Here is an 18,334-nt window from a genome sequence, read left to right as displayed (position 1 = left end):
AGATAGGCTTAGCCTCGATGGCCACAATTGGTGGTTCCAGGGCCTCCGGAGCTGCTGGAGTTTGAAGAACTAGCTCAATCAGCGAGTGCTAGTGCTTGCCATTCTGTGGCCACACAACAGCAGGGAAGACTGTTTTGTACCAGATTTCAAGCTCCAAAGAAGTGCACCAAAAATATACCTTCTCTAAAAGGAAATGTAGGGTTAATCCTATGAGGCTCTAGTAGTTTTTATTAATAGAATATGCCTTAAATTTTAACTCTTAAACTCTTTAGGTGTTTGAATAGACTTAGTTGTGATACGTGAATCTTTTATCAGACATTTGTTATTGGAAATTCTTGTGTTCAAATTTTTTAGGTTAAATTGATAAATATAAATGATGTTTTTAAAGCTGAAAGTTTCGTTCTGGGCAGTGAGGGCATTTCAAGTTTCTTTTTTTTTTTTTAGTCAAAAAATGGTGCAGAACAGACTTCAACAGTAAAGCTCCCCATTAAAGTGAAGATAATTCCCACTCCCCCACGAAGCAAGAGAGTTCTCTGGGATCAGTACCACAACCTCCGCTATCCGCCTGGCTATTTCCCCAGGGATAATTTAAGGATGAAGAATGACCCTTTAGACTGGTAAGCACCCCACAGGATGCACTTTACCTCCCCAGCCTCCGTGGTGGGAGGAGGCACCACTGTTCCTGCAGCTCTTGGAAAGGAGATGTTGCTCAGCTTCTCGTGGAGCCTGGACTCTGGTGATGCTGCGATGTTCAGGCCTTTGCCGTGCTCTTAGGGCAGCCTCACTTCTCTTTTGAAACTTTCACAAGTATGATTGTGTAGTAAAAGCTTGAAGTTCCCTTTAACTGTTCTCTTTTCCTTCCTTCTCCCATTGAGCCAGTCAGCAAATCCATCAGTCTTACCCTCAGACTACATCCTGGATCATTCCATCCTGGCCTTCTCCCCTCTCCCACCCTAGTCCAGGCCATTGTCATCTCTTGCCTGGACGGCATCAGTAGCTCCTGAATGCCACTGTGTTGCTATTGTTGCCCTAAATTCCACTCCTCTTGTAGCAACCTTGGTAGTCTTTTTAAAACATAGATGCTAACAGTTTGCCTCAAGCTCTCCAGTGACTGCCTATTCTGACTTCCTCACCTAGCCAAGCCCCCTGGTGTGACCCATGCAGCCCTTCAGAATCTGGCACTGCTTCCCCCGCAGTCCTTACACCTCCTCTCCCTGTGCCTGTTCCCTGCAGGGCAGCTGGGCTGACTTTCTCTTGGCCCATTAGCCAAGCTCATTTCTGCTTTCATGTTTGGACTCAGTTTGAACTCCATGCTGAATGGAGGGGAAGGGGAAGCACTGAAGATGTGACCAGGATAGTTATAGAGTCAGATTTGCCTTTTAAAATAAGATGTCTCTGGCAGCCAGATTGGAGGAGCTCAGACCAGAGACGGGTAGACAGGAAGTGGTGGGAAGTTCATAGACCAAGGTGAGCCTGTGGGCCTGGAGAAGAGCACCTGGAGTCTGTGCTGCTGAGGAGTAGGTGCTGGGGGGCTGGGAAGTGAGAATGGGGTGACCCCTAGAGGGTGTATACAGTGTCCCATAGGAAAGTGAGCACATTTGGGAGGGATGGGGATGGAAGGTTGACCAGTGGCAGTGATATCAGTTAGCTCTGCCGCTGTCTTAGCACCGTGACCCTGCGTGGCTTGTTCCAACGTCCCTGCTCTCCTGCGGCCGTTTGCTCAGCTCTTCTGTCAGACGCAGATGGTTGCCAGCAATTGACATGAATGCCACCGCTACAGCGATGGTCTAGTACACTTTAAACATGTCTTTGGCCATTTCTTCTGTCATTTTGTCTCTTTCATGCACCTGCCAGGCACATAGTTCCTTCTTATCAGCCGTTTCCATGTGTCCAGGTCAAAGCACACAGGTCTCCTAAGCTGAAGCCTATGCCAGTGGGCCAGCCATCCAGGCCTTCTCTGTGGGCCACGGCATGGTGCTCCTGCAGAGGAGGCCCTGTGAACGGATATGCCTTCATTGCCAGTAAAGATTGATCATTTTAATGCTGTGGCCTATTGTTTTTCAGGAATGGTGATCACATCCACACCAATTTCAGGGATATGTACCAGCATCTGAGAAGCATGGGCTACTTTGTGGAGGTCCTCGGGGCCCCCTTCACATGTTTTGATGCCAGTCAGTATGGTAAGTGGCGATGCTGTGCTAGCCAGATGGTCTTTCCGCCCACTGTGGATGTCTGTTAAATGTTTGAGGAGTGAATCCCAGTTTTCAGTGATAGCTACGAAGGGAGTATGCACCGTGGGTTCCACAGCTGGGTGAGCCTGGGGTGAGGCTCTGAAACAGGTGTTGGTGGGTGTGACATTCAGCTGAAATACAAGACAGACTGATTGGAGACAGGGGCATTCGTACTCTTTTTTCTTTTAAGTTAAAAGCAGCTCTGCCTTATATTTTGCTCCTTTTCAAGTGAGTGAAAAATCGTTATCCTGAGCACCACAAATGAAATCAGATCACAGTTAGTCCCTGTGTATTGCTGGACCCTGGTCCTCTACTTTTTATAGCCCCTTTTAAAGTGGGCTATAACCAGACTGTTAGGTGTCAGTAACCTGAGACATGGACCCGGTGACACACTGTGTTTCTGCAGCGGTGGTGTCCTGTCATTCAGAGGTGACAGTTCCCAGTCTTGGTTCTTTGTTCACCAGGCACTTTGCTGATGGTGGACAGTGAGGAGGAGTACTTTCCCGAAGAGATCGCCAAGCTCCGGAGGGACGTGGACAATGGCCTCTCGCTAGTCATCTTCAGTGACTGGTACAACACTTCCGTTATGAGAAAAGTGAAGTTTTATGATGAAAACACAAGGTACTGATGATATGCATTGGTGTTTGTATAAGAAATGTGACTTTTGGTGAATTAAATTCTACCCAGCAAATACTTACGTGATGATTTGACCTGTTGGTGGTCTTTCAGTTAGTACAGACATATTCAGAGAGCTTGATTAGAAAAAAAACCCTTTCAACTGAGTGCAGTGGCTCATGCCTGTAATCCCAGACACTTTGGAAGGCTGAGTTGGGCAGAGCGCTTGAACCTGGGAGGCCAAGGCTGCAGTGAGCTGAGATCAAGCCACTGCACTCCAGCCTGGGTGTCAGAGAGACCCTATCTTAAAGAGGAAAAATAAAACACACAAAAAAGAAAATAGTCCTTTATACAGTAGAGATGTTCTTGAAAGTTGCTCATGTTCTTGAAAGTTGCTCATAAAGTAAGACATTTACTGACCGTGAGTACTATTAATAATATAGAGGGTTGTCTTTCCTTGTTGATCTTAGATATGAGATACTTCTACTTTAAATTTCTGTTTAATTCTTCTCCACTCTCACTCTATTACTGAGTATATATAAACTTAAATGCACCAAAGGAACTGTTACTTAAAGAATATTTCGAGTAAATTAATTATTTTATATTTAATTATTGTATATTTACAATAACTAATTTACTTATATTTATAGTAATTAATTTACTCAAGGGGAAAATGTCCTCCCGTTAATTGGGATCAAGGATTCCCAATGTATTATAAACATAATCACCTTTATGTTTTGAATTGGTTTCTTTAGAATCTGTGACTGAATCATTCTGTGCTTCTTTCTCCTCTTCCTTCACTGAGCTTTGCTGGTTCTAGGCTAAGCAGTTATCTCTGGTGTGTTTCAGTGAAGTACTGATTTTCATTTCATAAAATAAATTTCACTTTAATTAATTCTGCACATCAGCAGAAGCATTTACATTTGCAGTTTTACCCAAACCCAGACAGTTGGTTTCCGTTGAAACCTTAGTGTGGAAGGACTGGATTATGGCAGGAGAAATTGAGTTTTGTCATAGAGACTAAATAACTGTGTATGGGGTGTCTTCGTTCCCTGTTCCCTGTGTGTCTGTTACCACTTTCCCAGGCAGTGGTGGATGCCGGATACTGGAGGAGCTAACATCCCAGCTCTGAATGAGCTGCTGTCTGTGTGGAACATGGGGTTCAGCGATGGCCTGTATGAAGGAGAGTTCACGCTGGCCAACCATGACAGTAAGGCTCTGTGTGTTTCCCGAGGGCGTGGTCTTAGGTGTGAGAGCAGAAGTTGTACACCTCTGAGGTCTAGGTTTCTTGAGAAAGAAAATGATGATCCCTCAGTTAGTGGAGTCTGTGGAAAGAACTCATCAGTATTTTCAGAAGTACATCTGTGAGACTCTAGTTTTATCCAGATTTTTTTTAATGAAAATATTTTATGTAGCCATTCCTAATTTTAGTGCTACCTATTAGAGTCTTTATGTAATAGTCCTAAATAGGAACTACCTCCTAGCTTCCTAATTATTTACAAAGTTCTATTCATGAAGTAACTTTGTGTTTCTCATGTAGGAAGTTTCCCCACAGATAAGGTTTTGGTAGCTGGTTTTGAGAAGAACATCTTGAGCATTCTTATACCCATTCTGCAGGTCTGGGCAGCTTGTTTTGAGCCTTTGACTGCTCTGAATTTTAACATTTATTCAGAAACCTAATATTAATATTTTTCCTTGAATTATAAAATATATTCAGAAACCTGATGTTAGTAGTGTTTTTCACTTGAATTTTGAGGTGATTACTTGTACTTTGTGTGACAAGGCAATAGCAGCTCCTCCCTCAAGATTAAAAACAATTAAAAAAAATACATAGCATCTGAAGAATGTATTTTGGGTAAACGAGTAGCTATTATTTATTAAAGCGTTCGGCGTTCCTGCGTTCCCTTGACTTTGAACGCTCTTTCCTAGTGTATTATGCGTCGGGGTGCAGCATCGCGAAGTTTCCAGAAGATGGCGTCGTGATAACACAGACTTTCAAGGACCAAGGTAAAGGGTGCCATTCATGGGCCTTTTGCTGCTGCTTTCTCTCTCTCCCTTTTCCCCCCACTTCTCTCTCTGCCTCTCATCTCTGTCTCTGTTTAATAAAAGCTTTATTGCATATAGTGTACATACCGTAACAGTTGCCCTTTTAAAGTGTACAATTCAGTGGTTTTTAGTGTATTTACAAAATTGTGGAAGCATCACCACTGTCTACTTCCAGAACAATTTTATCACCCGAATAAGAACTCCCATGCCCATTTGATGTTTTGGTTTCTTTTAAAATTTATTGCACTATTACTTGAATGGTACTGACCGCTTTGGGAGGCTGAGGCAGGCGGATCACGAGGTCAGGAGATCAAGACCATCCTGGCTTACACAGTGAAACCCCGTCTCTACTAAAAATACAAAAATTTAGCCGGGTGTGGTGGCACACACCTGTAGTCCCAGCTACTCAGGAGGCTGAGGCAGGAGAATCACTTGAACCCAGGAGGCAGAGGTTGCAGTGAGCCAAGATCATGCCATTGCACTCCAGCCTGGGCAACAAAGCAAGACTCCGTCTCAAAAAAAAAAAAAAAACCACCTTCAAGGTTACTTGATGAATTTTTTTTTTATCCTTTATGAATTGTTCTGCTTCTGTGATTGCCAGATTACCAAGATTTTAGAAAAATTTTGACCATGTTTTGGAGTTCTGAACTATTTAAAGATAAGAAACATTCATTATACAGCAGCCTCTCAGAATTCTCTGAAGAGCAGTGTTTGCATGCAGTTTTGCTTCAGCTGTGTACAGGCATCACCCAGGAAGCTCTCCTAGAACTGGTATTCGTGATGCACGCTGTGCTCACCCTGTGCTCAGTGCACCGTGCCCACCTGGTGAGCTGGAGAGCAGTGGGAGTAGCTGCCTCTGCCTTCTGGAAAGCCAGGTGCAGGAGGGTATGGGCAGGTGAGCAGAAGCCACAGTACAGCCTTCCTGTGAGCTATCAGCCCAGAGCTGTCATTTTGAACCACGTGTGTCTGCTCTCACACGTGGGTGCTGGAGCTTTGAGACTGTTAACGTGCCCCAAACAATAGGCTTGTGAAAACGTACAAGATTCATTTTTGTCATGCAAGTTGATACTGTGCATTTCAGAATGAGAGGCCCCCTCCATTTAAAGGTTGCCATTTTCTGTACGTGGAGGTTAAGGATAGTTTTATTAGTTGAAAACGATGAAAAGAGAGGATTTCTCACCTTACTACTTGCAACTGGAATATAGAATTTATTTTTATATTACCTGGAAGGGATTTTTTCCTTTTATCAAAAGCAAGGTTGATCAGTAACTAGATCTGTGTTTCAGAGGGTTATATTTCAACTTTAGGCACATAATGATTGTTTTCACAGTCACTTGGCCACGGGTTAGTGATTCTTTCTAAAAGCATTTCTCGTAGACAGTATCACTTCAGGTCCTAGCTATAAGCAAGGGTTCAAAGCGGTGGTCTCATTGGCTTGTACCCTCTGGAAGATCCTTGTTTTTGGTTGGTGGGTGGGAGAATCAGAAGTAGATTTAAGGATACATGCTTTCTTTTGGTGTTCTACTACAGTGCGAAAATGAAATTTTTTTAAGGGGCATTTTATTCCTGTAAAGACTTTAAATTGAATAATCTTTTGGGTACAAAATAAGAATTTGAAAATAGGAATTTGGGTTATGCCTCATCAGAAAAGACCCTGATGGCAGAAATAAAACTCCCATCAAATACCATAAGGCAAATGGCGGTGAATGTGTTCCAGTTTCTCCTGACTTCTTCCCTCTTCCAAAGAAAAGCATATTTTTTCTTCTACTCAGCTCCTGCTAGGATTCCTGCACAGAGAGCAGGGAATGTCACGTTTCTAGAGCTACAGACATTTCAGAGGTTATCAACACGGAGAATTCTAGATTCTGATGAAGACATACATCATGTTCTAGTGCTGAGGAAAGCAATTGAATTAGGGGCAGAGACTCCTAGATTATCTGGCGGTGCCACTGATGATGCTGCCTGTGGCATTTATACATTTTTGACTTCTTGATTCATTACAAATTTTAAATTATGTCATCTGGGCAAAGATAGGAGGCTGTGCTGTTGGAATATGTGTCTTTGTGAAATTAATGTAACCAATGTCTTAAACCTAAATTAAAAATATGTGGAAATGCCGGGCGCGGTGGCTCAAGCCTGTAATCCCAGCACTTTGGGAGGCCGAGACGGGTGGATCACGAGGTCCGGAGATCGAGACCATCCTGGCTAACACGGTGAAACCCCGTCTCTACTAAAAATACAAAAAAATAAGCCGGGCGAGGTGGCGGGCGCCTGTAGTCCCAGCTGCTCGGGAGGCTGAGGCAGGAGAATGGCGCGAACCCGGGAGGCGGAGCTTGCAGTGAGCGGAGATCTGGCCACTGCACTCCAGCCTGGGCGACAGAGCGAGACTCCGTCTCAAAAAAAAAAAGAAAAAAAAAAAAATGTGGAAATACTTTAAAAATTAGTTACATTTGTCCTAGTTTTTCATAATAAAACATGAAATCTGGGTATTAGTATATATTACTGTATTCATAGAGAAACCTGTGTGTTTAGCAAGAGCTGCTGGCTGCCCTTTGTGTAACTGTCTGAAAACATAGGCCTTTCAGGATAATAAGAGGAGACAAAATTTAGGTTTTTTTTTTTTTAAGATAGAGGCAGTACCTTTACAATTGTGAATATTATGTACCACCATGGCAAGTAAAAATGAAAGTGGATAGATATGGAAATACTAAGTGAATTTTGCTAAAACAAATTAATGGCACTTAAGACATTTCTATTCTAAAAGGCTTATTCTTAAGGCTTTTCTGTTCTAAAAATTTGCAATGTCTTAATTGAATATTAGATTTTGTAAATGTGGTTTATTTGTCATGTGGATGAAATCTCAGGCAATAACACTGCTCAGTGGAAACTCTCATGTCTGTTGTTTTTGTTGTGTTGTTTCAGGATTGGAGGTTTTAAAGCAGGAAACAGCAGTTGTTGAAAACGTCCCCATTTTGGGACTTTATCAGATTCCAGCTGAGGGTGGTGGCCGGATTGTACTGTATGGGGACTCCAATTGCTTGGATGACAGTCACCGACAGAAGGGTATGAAAACCGCAAATGGGCTTAGTGACTTCAGCACTCAGATCCTTTCTTCCCTTTGTCTCTGGAAAGGCGCCGTGAGATGCTGGCAGATCAGCCGACATCTGTTCACTTGAGCCAGGCTCAGCTGGAGACATTGCAGTCACTTTGATTGCTTGGAATATTTTGATAGGTGTCTGAGTCTGCACACATTTAATAAGCAAAACAAAACTACTTTTTCGGGCCATATTGCCTCTTCTCCATCTTCTCCTTCCTGAGGTCAGTGGAGGTGGGATCCCCGCATTCTGGTGGAGAGCCCCTTTCCTGACTTCCTTAGGGCCTGCCCCTCCCAGGCTTCCTGCCCCGTGCTGCCTGTACTTTGTGGGCACTGCCATGTGGGGGCGCCCTTCTCTGGTCTGACACATTCTTTTCCTTGAGGGCTGGTTCTTGGCTGTCCTTCCAGACCTGGAATTTGGGCTTCTCTGAGCTTTTATCAGTGAAGAGCTTTTGTTATCTTGAGGCGTGAAGGGAAGGCAAATGGGCACACCAGTCCACTTCCCTCCGCTCTTTTTCAGTCTCTCGATGCATCGTTTAGATCAGGGGGCTTAAGGTTGGGCACAGACTATTGTTCTCATTTTGTAAAGGGGAAAAAGAATGGTAAAAGTGCTCCATAGTAAGCACTTTGGTAAGATGAGGACACCACCAGGACTGAAGGGCAGCCTTCTAACGCACTGTGACCACTGGGGAACTTGGGGCAGAGGGCAGGTGGTGAGTGACAGGAACGAGGCCCTGAGAGCATGCACTGAGAGGTGTGTGTGTGACCCTCCGTTTCAGGCTGAAGTTGACTACATTCCTGGCATTTATGTAAATCCCTAGACTGGGATGGGTCTTTTTAAAAATCAAAAATGGGCTGGGTGCGGTGGCTCACGGCCATGATCCCAGCACTTTGGTAGGCCGAGGTGAGTGGATCATGAGGTCAGGAGTTTGTGACCAGCCTGGCCAACATGGTGAAACCCCGTCTCTACTAAAAATACAAAAATTAGCCAGGCTAATTTTTTTTTTGTCATCCAAAAAAAAAAAAAACCCCGTCTCTACTAAAAATACAAAAATTGGTGGCGTGTGCTTGTAATCCCAGCTACTTAGGAGGCTGAGGCAGGAGAGTTGCTTGAACCCAGGAGATGGAGGTTGCAGTGAGCCAAGATCGCACCACTGCACTCCAGCCTGGGTGACAGAGAAAGACACTGTTTAAATAAAATAAAAAAAAAATAAAAAGTGAGGGTTAAAGTCACAGTTAAAGGAGATTAATGTTTTATCTCCACAGAGATTTTAAGACCTGAGATCTCCTGGTAAGAATCTGTATTAAATTTTAAATGCCTGCAAAGATGGTCCTAGGCCTTAAATTTAAAATGGTAGCTTTTTTAATCTTTCAGGGCCATTAAATACTTGACCGAAGCGCCCTTTAATGAGAGAAGAGGACTTAATGGCATTTTTCTTGCATGGATCTTGTCTAGTCCAGGTTGATGTTAATGGGACTTGAAGGGGCAGACACAGGAGAAACAAGATGGAAACAGAAGCTCCAGGTTTCAATACCGGGTGGCGCTTTCGCGCTCAGAAAGGATCCTTTGTGAACAGAAGCTGTTGCTAACCCAGTGCCTCGACTCTGAGGTGTCCCCGAAAACAAACTGCCCTTTCTCTGTTGTCGCACTTTCAGTGGTCAGGGCCCTGCCGACTCGAAGCCCAGCTCAAGTGAACAGATGCTCCATGGGTGTTGGGCCTTGCCTCCACGCCCTGGGGTGTCAGTACAGTTCCTTCTCCCCAGGAGAGCCTCTGGGACGCAGCAGGAGCCATGGCTCCCCGTTCTCCTCTCCCTGTTGCCCCTGAGCCCCCGCTCTCAGGCCCTTCTTTTCTCAGTGGGTGTCACATGGTCTCACTGTCTCTGAATGAACTCTGTTCTGCCCCCATCCATGAGAAGCTGAGTGTGGCACTCAGGCAGTTGGTACAGCCTGGTGGACAGTGGTGCTAACCACTTGGAGCCACGAGGCACTGGGGAGCGGAGCCCTGGTCAGGTCAGGCCTGTGTGTGCCGATCTGGCTGGGCTGGGCCACTGAGAATGCATGTCTTACGAGAATAGGGGAATCTGGAACGTATTGGATTTACTTTGGCCTAAACTCGTGACTTCTGAACTCCCATTTCCCCCTCTTTTGGGGACTACCTTAAAAAAAAAATTCCTTTAGAGATTTCTTTTTAAAAGCTAAATTCCGGGCCATGTGTGGTGGCTCATACCTATAATCCCAGCACTTTGGGAGACTGAGGCAGGAAGATCACTTGAGCCTAGGAGTTTGAGACCAGCCAGACCCATTTCTGCAAAAAATAAAAAATTAGCCAGGCATGGGGTCATGTGCTTGCAGTCTCAGCTACTCGGGAGGCTGAGGCAGGAGGATCACTTGAGCCCAGGAGCTCAAGGCTACAGTGAGCTATGATTGCGCCACTGCACCGGGTGACAGGAGCGTGACTCTGTCTGAGAAAAAAAAAGAATTCCTGAACAGGCTTGTTGACTTCGCAGACTGCTTTTGGCTTCTGGATGCCCTCCTCCAGTACACATCTTATGGGGTGACACCTCCTAGCCTCAGTCACTCTGGGAACCGCCAGCGCCCTCCCAGTGGAGCAGGCTCAGTCACTCCAGAGAGGATGGAAGGTGAGTGGATGGGCAAGATGCCTTGGGGAGGGAATCGGATCCAGCTGAACATGATGCTCCTTCAGCCAGTGGCTGTGCCTGCCAGCAAGTGGGGCCAGTTTGTGTGCACAGCTGAGCAGTTTTCATAATGGCTGCAGGTAGACCAGCACCCAGCAGCTCTAACCCGCCGAGAGGCCATCCTTAGTCCCCAGAGGGACATGATCGAGGGCCCAGTGTGCAGCTGCTTTTCCGCATGCACCCCGCCCCTCACGCCCCTCACGCCCCTCCAAGTGTGTTTACCTCCTTTCACAGGTGAGGACACTGGCTCCTACAGGCCTTCAGGAAGAATCACCGACGTCTAGAGCACTTGCCAGGTCCCAGGCCGCAGGCTGGGATGCTCCCATGGATTACCTCACTGTCCCCTCTCAGTAATCCTGTGAAAATAGATACTATCATTCCCAGTTTCCAGATAAGGAAACGAGAGTTGAGAGAAATTAGATAACTGCCTGAGATCCCCCGGGCGGTATGTGGTGGTGGAGCCTCAACCCGCCTCTGGGGCCTGTGCCGGTGACATGGGCCCCCTAGCTGCTTGGCATTTAGCGGGGTGGGTATCAGTGCCTGTAAGTCCCTGGTGTGCTGGTCCTTACAACACTGCCCATAGAAGGGTCATGTGAACCACAGGTGTCGTTTAATATTTTCCAGGAGCTGCGTTTAAAAAGTAGAAAGAAACACAGATGAAACTATTTTAATAATATACTTGAGCTGAAGACAAGAAGAATATTAGAATTTAAACACGTGATACCTTATTTCAGTTGCTCGATAGCTACATGTGGTTGGCAGCTACAGTGTTCAATGGTGCAGATTGAAGAAATAGAAAGAATTTTGAAAATGCTGAGTTTTTTTTTATTTGGCCAGAGAATTAAATATTTTAGAAGAGAAGGATTTTTTCTGTGAAACTGGTCTGTAGCTTAGATTCTGCAAGTGTAGCCTTGTGTGTGTCGGTGGTGGTCAGCAAAGGTTGACCAGCCAGTGCCGTGCACGCATCTGCCCATCTTCGAGGAAACAGTTCTATTTTCTCACCCACCTTCAGCAATGGAAACACACATTGTCCGGGAGGAACCAATCAGGCATGGCTCCTGCAGCACGTGGAGGACAGCGTAACAGAGCACAGGGACTCTGTGCTCTGTTGTGGGAAAGCAGACAAACTCATGATAAAGTCCTCTTTTTTCCTTTGCATTTTAATAATAGAGATGATTTTCTTTTTTGTTGATGTTGTTGCTAACCACAGGAAACCATCTTCATCGGTACTCCAAGGTTCTGGAGGCCCATTTGGGGGACCCAAAACCTCGGCCTCTGCCAGCCTGTCCACATTTGTCTTGGGCCAAGCCACAGCCTTTAAACGAGACGGCGCCCAGGTTAGTGTCCGCCTGTGCCCTTCCACTCTTTCTGTGGGGCTTGTGAGTCATTGCTTTTCTTATAGGAGAGAATGGAGTTTTACTGATGTCACTATTGAATTGTCAGATCTTCAAGTTTGTCATTTGTGGTAGTTATTTAGTGAACCCCGTATTGGCCTTTGGAAATAGGCTCTTTGGTGGTATCGTGCATAAAAAGTGCTTTGGATAATTAGCATTTTGTTACATTTGGTTAATTCTTTTTTAAAAAGCTGTGATCCAACAGAGTGATTTCTTTTTTTTTTTTTTTTTTTTTTTTTGAGACGGAGTCTCACTCTGTCGCCCAGGCTGGAGTGCAGTGGCCGGATCTCAGCTCACTGCAAGCTCCGCCTCCTGGGTTTACGCCATTCTCCTGCCTCAGCCTCCCGAATAGCTGGGACTACAGGCGCCCGCCACCTCGCCCGGCTAGTTTTTTGTATTTTTTTAGTAGAGACAGGGTTTCACCGTGTTCGCCAGGATGGTCTTGATCTCCTGACCTCGTGATCCGCCCGTCTTGGCCTCCGAAAGTGCTGGGATTACAGGCTTGAGCCACCGCGCCCGGCCCCAGAGTGATTTCATGTGAGCTGGAGCTCTGAGTCCTGCGGCTGGGGAGTTGAGAGCTGCCGGCTACAGTGTGTTCCCTGTTTGAGACATTGATGATAAGATACAGAGAGTTCCCTTCTTCTGTCATTCCCGGGGGCCGCGGTTGCAGCCTTTCCAAGAAGAGCATGCTTCTGTGTCATTATGTCCTGTGCTGACTGTGACTGGGGGTGAAAGCACCTGCCTCTGATGACAGGCTGTAACCTCTACTGCTGTCACTGCACTCCTGGGTGCAGTGCCGCCCGGTCCCTTCTCCAGCTCACTAACTCGGCTTCTTCATTTGCATTGTTTCCTTTCCGTACCCAGTGTTCGAGGTGGCTCTGCTGTTTCCCCCTACAGCTAAGGCGAGCCAGCTCGGTGTGACTGGTCCTTGTTTTCTCAGATCCCACCCTCTCACTTCTTCTGTGACGTCCCTGGCTTGAGCAGGACAGTATCAGAAGAAAGGGGGAGCTTCTCCTGAGCAAGGGGATGAAGCCAGGGACAGCTGTCAGAGCTGTGCCCCTGGCCTGGCAGGCACACCTCCCACCCCATCAAGTGGGAGTCTTGCCCTCCGAGCCTCCCTGGCCACCTGGTACCCGGCCCCTCTCCCCAAGCCCCTCAGGCAGGAGGCTCCCTTCCAGACAGGCCCCCTTTTCCTCCAGTGATGGTATGGGGCCAGGGACAGAGGCCACCCTCCATCCTGTAAGGTGAAGAGGAGAATGCCCGTGGGAAGGTGGTGAGGCCGCCTTCCGCCTTTACTGCTCATCATAAACCAAAAGTGCTAAACACACCACGCACTGACCATATGTCTTCATTTCGAATATGCTTAATAGAACACAGGAAAATGGTAGAATCATCACGTTGTTTCATCAGCAGCTTTCTTTCTGAACCTTAATTAGTGGGTACTTTTCCATTCCAGTTCACATCTCATCATTTAAAAATTTCTGATAAGTTTCCATTTTTGCATCCTATTTATTTATAACCTTCTATTAGCCTAGCATTCAAACCAGAGTTTATATTCCAGCCATGGTCAGCAATTCATACTCAATGAACAGTGTTAGCTGAAGTTCCAGAAACCCAGTTATTCTCCACAGTGTTGTTCAGGACTTGAAGCAGATAACAATGTCCTTTCTATCCTTGGCTATCTACCTGTTCACATCAAATAATCCATCACATTCTGGACTGGCTCATCCAGCATGTTGACAATGGACAGCTCCTGGAATTTGATTTTTACAGTCAGTCAGTAATTCCTCCTTCTCAGTACGCCACTGGGTTTTACATTTATCTTGCTTTTCACATCTTGTTGAAAATTATTTTCAGTCCCCAGAGACCTAGATCGACGCATATTCTGAGTCTCTAAAAGAGATCTGAGACCAGGAGACAGCTCCAGATGCCTGTCAGCCCAGTGCCGGGGGCAGGTTCCCGTCTGTGGAGTGGAGAGGCGCTTTGCGTTTCTTTGTCGGGCATCAGGTGCCCATACCTAGGGCAGCTGTGGAAGTGTCAGCGTCCTCCCTGAGAGGAACCCCTGCGCCGGTGGCTCCGCAGTCCTTCCATCAGTATGCTGTAAAGCAGCCACATGGTAATGGGTGTGGACTGTTATCATGACTACTCCACTAGAAAGTGCCATCACCAAAGAATTAGATTCTGGAACAGGATGTCACTGTTAGAATGGAAATATAGCCCGTATATATTCAGCTACAAAGTCATAAAGCCTAAATGTCATTGATTCCATAACTTAACACTGTCAGTTTAATTTTCAGACTGATTAAACCTGAAGTGTAACATTAAATCCTATGAAATAGGAGAGTTATAATGAGTGCTCACTGGTATTCAGGCAGTTGCCGAGCTGGGAGTATCGAGTGGGAGTCTCCCTCTTTCCTGCCTAAGAAGCCTCTGCTCAGACCAGCCCTTGCCTGCCAGCTTGGCGTTGACTTTCAGCCTAGGTGCTGATAGGACTGGACATCTTTGCTTTCACTTGCCCAGAGTGAGAGAGACAGGCCGACAGTTTCCAAATGACTCAACAACAGAAAAACAGAGAATTTTTCATTGGCAAACTTACTGTATTCTCCCCTCACTGAAGCCAGAGTAGTGTTTTTCCCATCGCGCTCTTTGCTCTAGCTCCGGTGTCCTCCCAGGCTCTGTGCCGCTGTTGCCAGCGTATCAACCTCTCTGTGTTCTTTGGGTCTAAGTTGTATTGGCCTGAAGTTTTTCAGATCCCAAAGTTAATAATGATACTGTGCACCAGAGTGCAGAAAGCGCACTCGTTCACTTGATCATCCCCCCACTGCGGGCGCGGCAGATGGGGACCCCGCGTTTCGCTGCTCAGACTCTCCCCACGGTTGCTTCCTTGTATGTTTCCTATTCTCCCTCTAGACAGCGGTTTCTTCAGAGACAAAGATGCTGTCTGGTTCCCGGCACCGGTTTGCCCGCTTCCTTATATGCAGTGGTTGTGGAGTCACCATCGCCTCCGACTGCTCCAGGCCTTAGGGAGAGGACCTCGATGGCCCCAGGCTCATGTCCACCCGGCAGGCTTCAGCTTCTCCTGCCCACAGGCTCCTTCCAGGGCCTCACCATGAGTGTCCTTCCAAGTTGCTTGGTCATGTTGCCAGCTTTATGCAAAAACAGGCTCATGCTGGTCATATTATAAACTCAGTAGAATCTCATGAACAGGGACTTGATTTTGATCTTTCTCAGGACCTGGAAACGGCCACCACAGTTGCTGTTCAGTGGCATTTAGGTAGACGTGGATGCAAATAGCATTTCACATCTCCCTGTAGATCACTTTCTCTTTCTTGGGTTTTAGTTGAGCTTCTTAGACTAGTACAATGGCTTATTTTTATTTTGTTTTAATCTATTTTCTGAAGTAACCTTTGGAAACATCAGAAGCTACTCTCCATCGACCTGGACAAGGTGGTGTTACCCAACTTTCGATCAAATCGCCCTCAAGTGAGGCCCTTGTCCCCTGGAGAGAGCGGTGCCTGGGACATTCCTGGAGGTGCGTTCTCGGGTGCTTTGTTATTGTGCTCAGTCATCCTGTATTTTGTTCAAGGGAGTCTCTCTCCCTCCCTCCCCCAGGAGGCGGGCCAGACTCTTCCTGTCTCTGCCTTCGTGGGAGCTGTGGTGGCCTTGGCTCTTGGCTTCTTTTGTGGCACAAACCAGCACGACCAAGGGCAGACCTGAGAGATTGAGATTGTTGTTTCCCTTAGAAAATGCTACCTAGATTTTCACATTGGAATTTCTTTTACAACGACCGGGTGATCTACTTAAAGATGTTCAAAGTAACTTGCACGCTCTTTATGAAAGTTCTGCCAGCCACCTATTATGTCCCTCACAGGACGCCTGTCTGCTGGTTTGGGTCCCAGCCAGTGGCAGCAGCCGCCCTGGCTCCCAGCTCTCAGCCCAGAAGGCCCTTCCAGTTCTCTGCCCTGCTCCCCCTGGGAGGGACTTGACTGAGCTGGGGTGGTCTCATCCTGTCTGTCTCTGCGAGGATCCGATAGACTCTGAGGGCAACTCGATAGACTGCCTGGGGCAGGTTCTTCTCCACTACCCAGGGCAGTTGGTACCAGGCCTTTCCAGCAGAACCTGGGCAGGTCTTTTGCTCTAGAGTCCCCTGTACTCTTCCAAAGAGTTTACAGCTACCAAGGGGAGTTTCTCTGGGTTCCAGGAATTGTCCAGAAATGGGATCAGGAAGGGGCACCCTTGTCCGTGCAGTCCAGGCCTGGACACTGCGTGGTGGTACCAGGGTCCTGAGGGCCTTGTGCGTAGGTCAGGGGGTGCGCTGAGGGTAAATTCCAGAGCCCTTAGCATTGCCCAGTCAATCGTATTGACATTCTGAACCAGGGGTCTTCTGATGGCCTCTCCTGGTTTTCAGCCACACGTCTCCTCCATGGAGGGCTTTCCCCAAAGGCAGGGCACTGCCAGAGGTGCTGCTTCCGCCACGCCTCCTTTCTTCTCCTCCCACTCAGCTGGAACCACAGGCCCCTCCTTCTCCCCTGGATAAAGACGTGCCCATCTTCCTTTGTTTTTAGGGAAACACAGAGCGCCTCTGGGCCTCCCTTCGGTAGGTTGTGATGGAAGCAGAGCTGGGCCTGATCATCCACCTGTGGGGAGCCCAGGGAGGAGGAGCAGCAGAGAGCCCACTGAGCCCTCTACCCCGTGGGAAGTGGCTTCTCCACGGACTGGGAACATGACTGCCCTTTGCTCTCATCCACTGTTTACTGATGGCCTGGGTTACTTTAGCTAAGGCTTAAAAATGATGCATGCCCTGCAAGCCCAGCTAGTGAAATTAGCTCGCATTTAGTTTCTGATGAATCCAGCTGTCATGGAAAAAGGCTGTCACGGTAGCTCTGTGGCGTTCCTGCCTGTTCACCGTCTGTCCTCTTGCAGGGATCATGCCTGGCCGCTACAACCAGGAGGTGGGCCAGACCATTCCTGTCTTCGCCTTCCTGGGAGCCATGGTGGTCCTGGCCTTCTTTGTGGTACAAATCAACAAGGCCAAGAGCAGGCCGAAGCGGAGGAAGCCCAGGGTGAAGCGCCCGCAGCTCATGCAGCAGGTGCACCCGCCAAAGCCCCCTTCGGTGTGACCGGCAGCCTGGCTGACCGTGAGGGCCAGAGACAGCCTTCACGGACGGCGCTGGTGGGTGAGCTGAGCTGTGGTGGCGGTTTAAAAGGGATCTAGTTTCCAGCTGCAGGTTTGTTAGAGTCTGTTCTACATGGGCCTGCCCCCTGTGATGGGCAGAGCCTCCTGGTACATCGAGAAGAATCCTGTGGGTCCCGTCCCGTCAGGAGGGACTCAGAGGCTCTGCTGCCAGTGAGACTTCCCGCCGGGCAGCTGTGCGCACCAAAGACTCGGGAGAACCTGGAAAGGCTGTCTGGCGTCTTCTGACTGGAGGGGAAGGATGTATTTTCCAAACAAATGATATAACCCTGACCAAGCTAAAATACGCTTGTTAAAGGCTATTTTCTATATTTATTGTTGGGAAAAGTCACTTTAAAGACTTGTGCTATTTGGAAGCAAAACTATTTTTTTTGTCAGTGGAATGCGGTTTTTTTACTATTCCATCATGAGGAACAACATAGATTCCATGATCTTTTTAATGATAGGACAGACTGAGATTTGAAGGAAACGTACACCAATCTGTGAAATATAGACCTTCGCTTTATTTTTGTAAGTATCACCTGCCACCATGTTTTGTAATTTGAGGTCTTGATTTCACCATTGTCGGTGAAGAAAATTTTCAATAAATATGTATTACCCGTCGGAAGCTTAAAGATACTGTGTAACGGACTCTTTCCACTTGTCCCATTTATCTTTGATGACAGTCTGGAATGGGTTCTGAATCAACCTGCTAATTTTGTTTTTATTGAGACATAATTCACATAACATTCTCCACTTTGTAGTGTAGAGCTCAGTGGTTTTTGTTGTACTCACAAGGCTGTGCAGTTTCCAGAACATTTCCATCACCCCAGAGAAAACCCCACTCCCACCCCAAGTCACCCCCATTCATCCCCTGCCCCCAGGTCGCCGGCAGCCAGGCTGCTCTGTCTGTGGATTGGCCGGTTCTGGACATGTCCTTTCAATGGGATCACACAGTACGGAGTCCTTGGCATCTGACTCTCTTCACTCCGTGTCATGTTTTCAGGGTTCATTGACCAGTGCTGTAGCAGGTATTCAGACTCATTCCTCCTTGTGGCTGAGCAGTGTCCTGTGGGGTGGCTAG

At 47.1% G+C, this 18,334-nt stretch overlaps 1 protein-coding gene across 3 annotated transcripts in view; it reads left to right on the top strand.

Annotated features, from left to right (window-relative positions):
* The window catches only part of MBTPS1 (membrane bound transcription factor peptidase, site 1), a 65,357-nt gene extending 47,472 nt beyond the window's left edge, over positions 1–17,885 (top strand). For all 3 annotated transcript variants that reach the window (XM_045382371.2, XM_005592661.4, XM_074027669.1), the window contains 10 exons: positions 445–617; positions 2,065–2,180; positions 2,696–2,852; positions 3,932–4,056; positions 4,776–4,853; positions 7,815–7,955; positions 10,495–10,626; positions 11,894–12,020; positions 15,479–15,609; positions 17,001–17,885. In XM_045382371.2, coding sequence (XP_045238306.1) covers positions 445–617; positions 2,065–2,180; positions 2,696–2,852; positions 3,932–4,056; positions 4,776–4,853; positions 7,815–7,955; positions 10,495–10,626; positions 11,894–12,020; positions 15,479–15,609; positions 17,001–17,197 — 1,377 coding nt within the window. In that variant the 3' untranslated portion in view covers positions 17,198–17,885. The remainder of the gene's footprint in view (positions 1–444; positions 618–2,064; positions 2,181–2,695; positions 2,853–3,931; positions 4,057–4,775; positions 4,854–7,814; positions 7,956–10,494; positions 10,627–11,893; positions 12,021–15,478; positions 15,610–17,000) is intronic.
* Positions 17,886–18,334: the final 449 nt, after the last annotated feature.

Source organism: Macaca fascicularis, chromosome 20, assembly GCF_037993035.2.
Source record: "Macaca fascicularis isolate 582-1 chromosome 20, T2T-MFA8v1.1".
Lineage (NCBI taxonomy): Eukaryota > Metazoa > Chordata > Mammalia > Primates > Cercopithecidae > Macaca > Macaca fascicularis.
The sequence above is the reverse complement of the archived record's forward strand: the minus strand, read 5'-3'. Positions and strand labels throughout refer to the sequence as shown.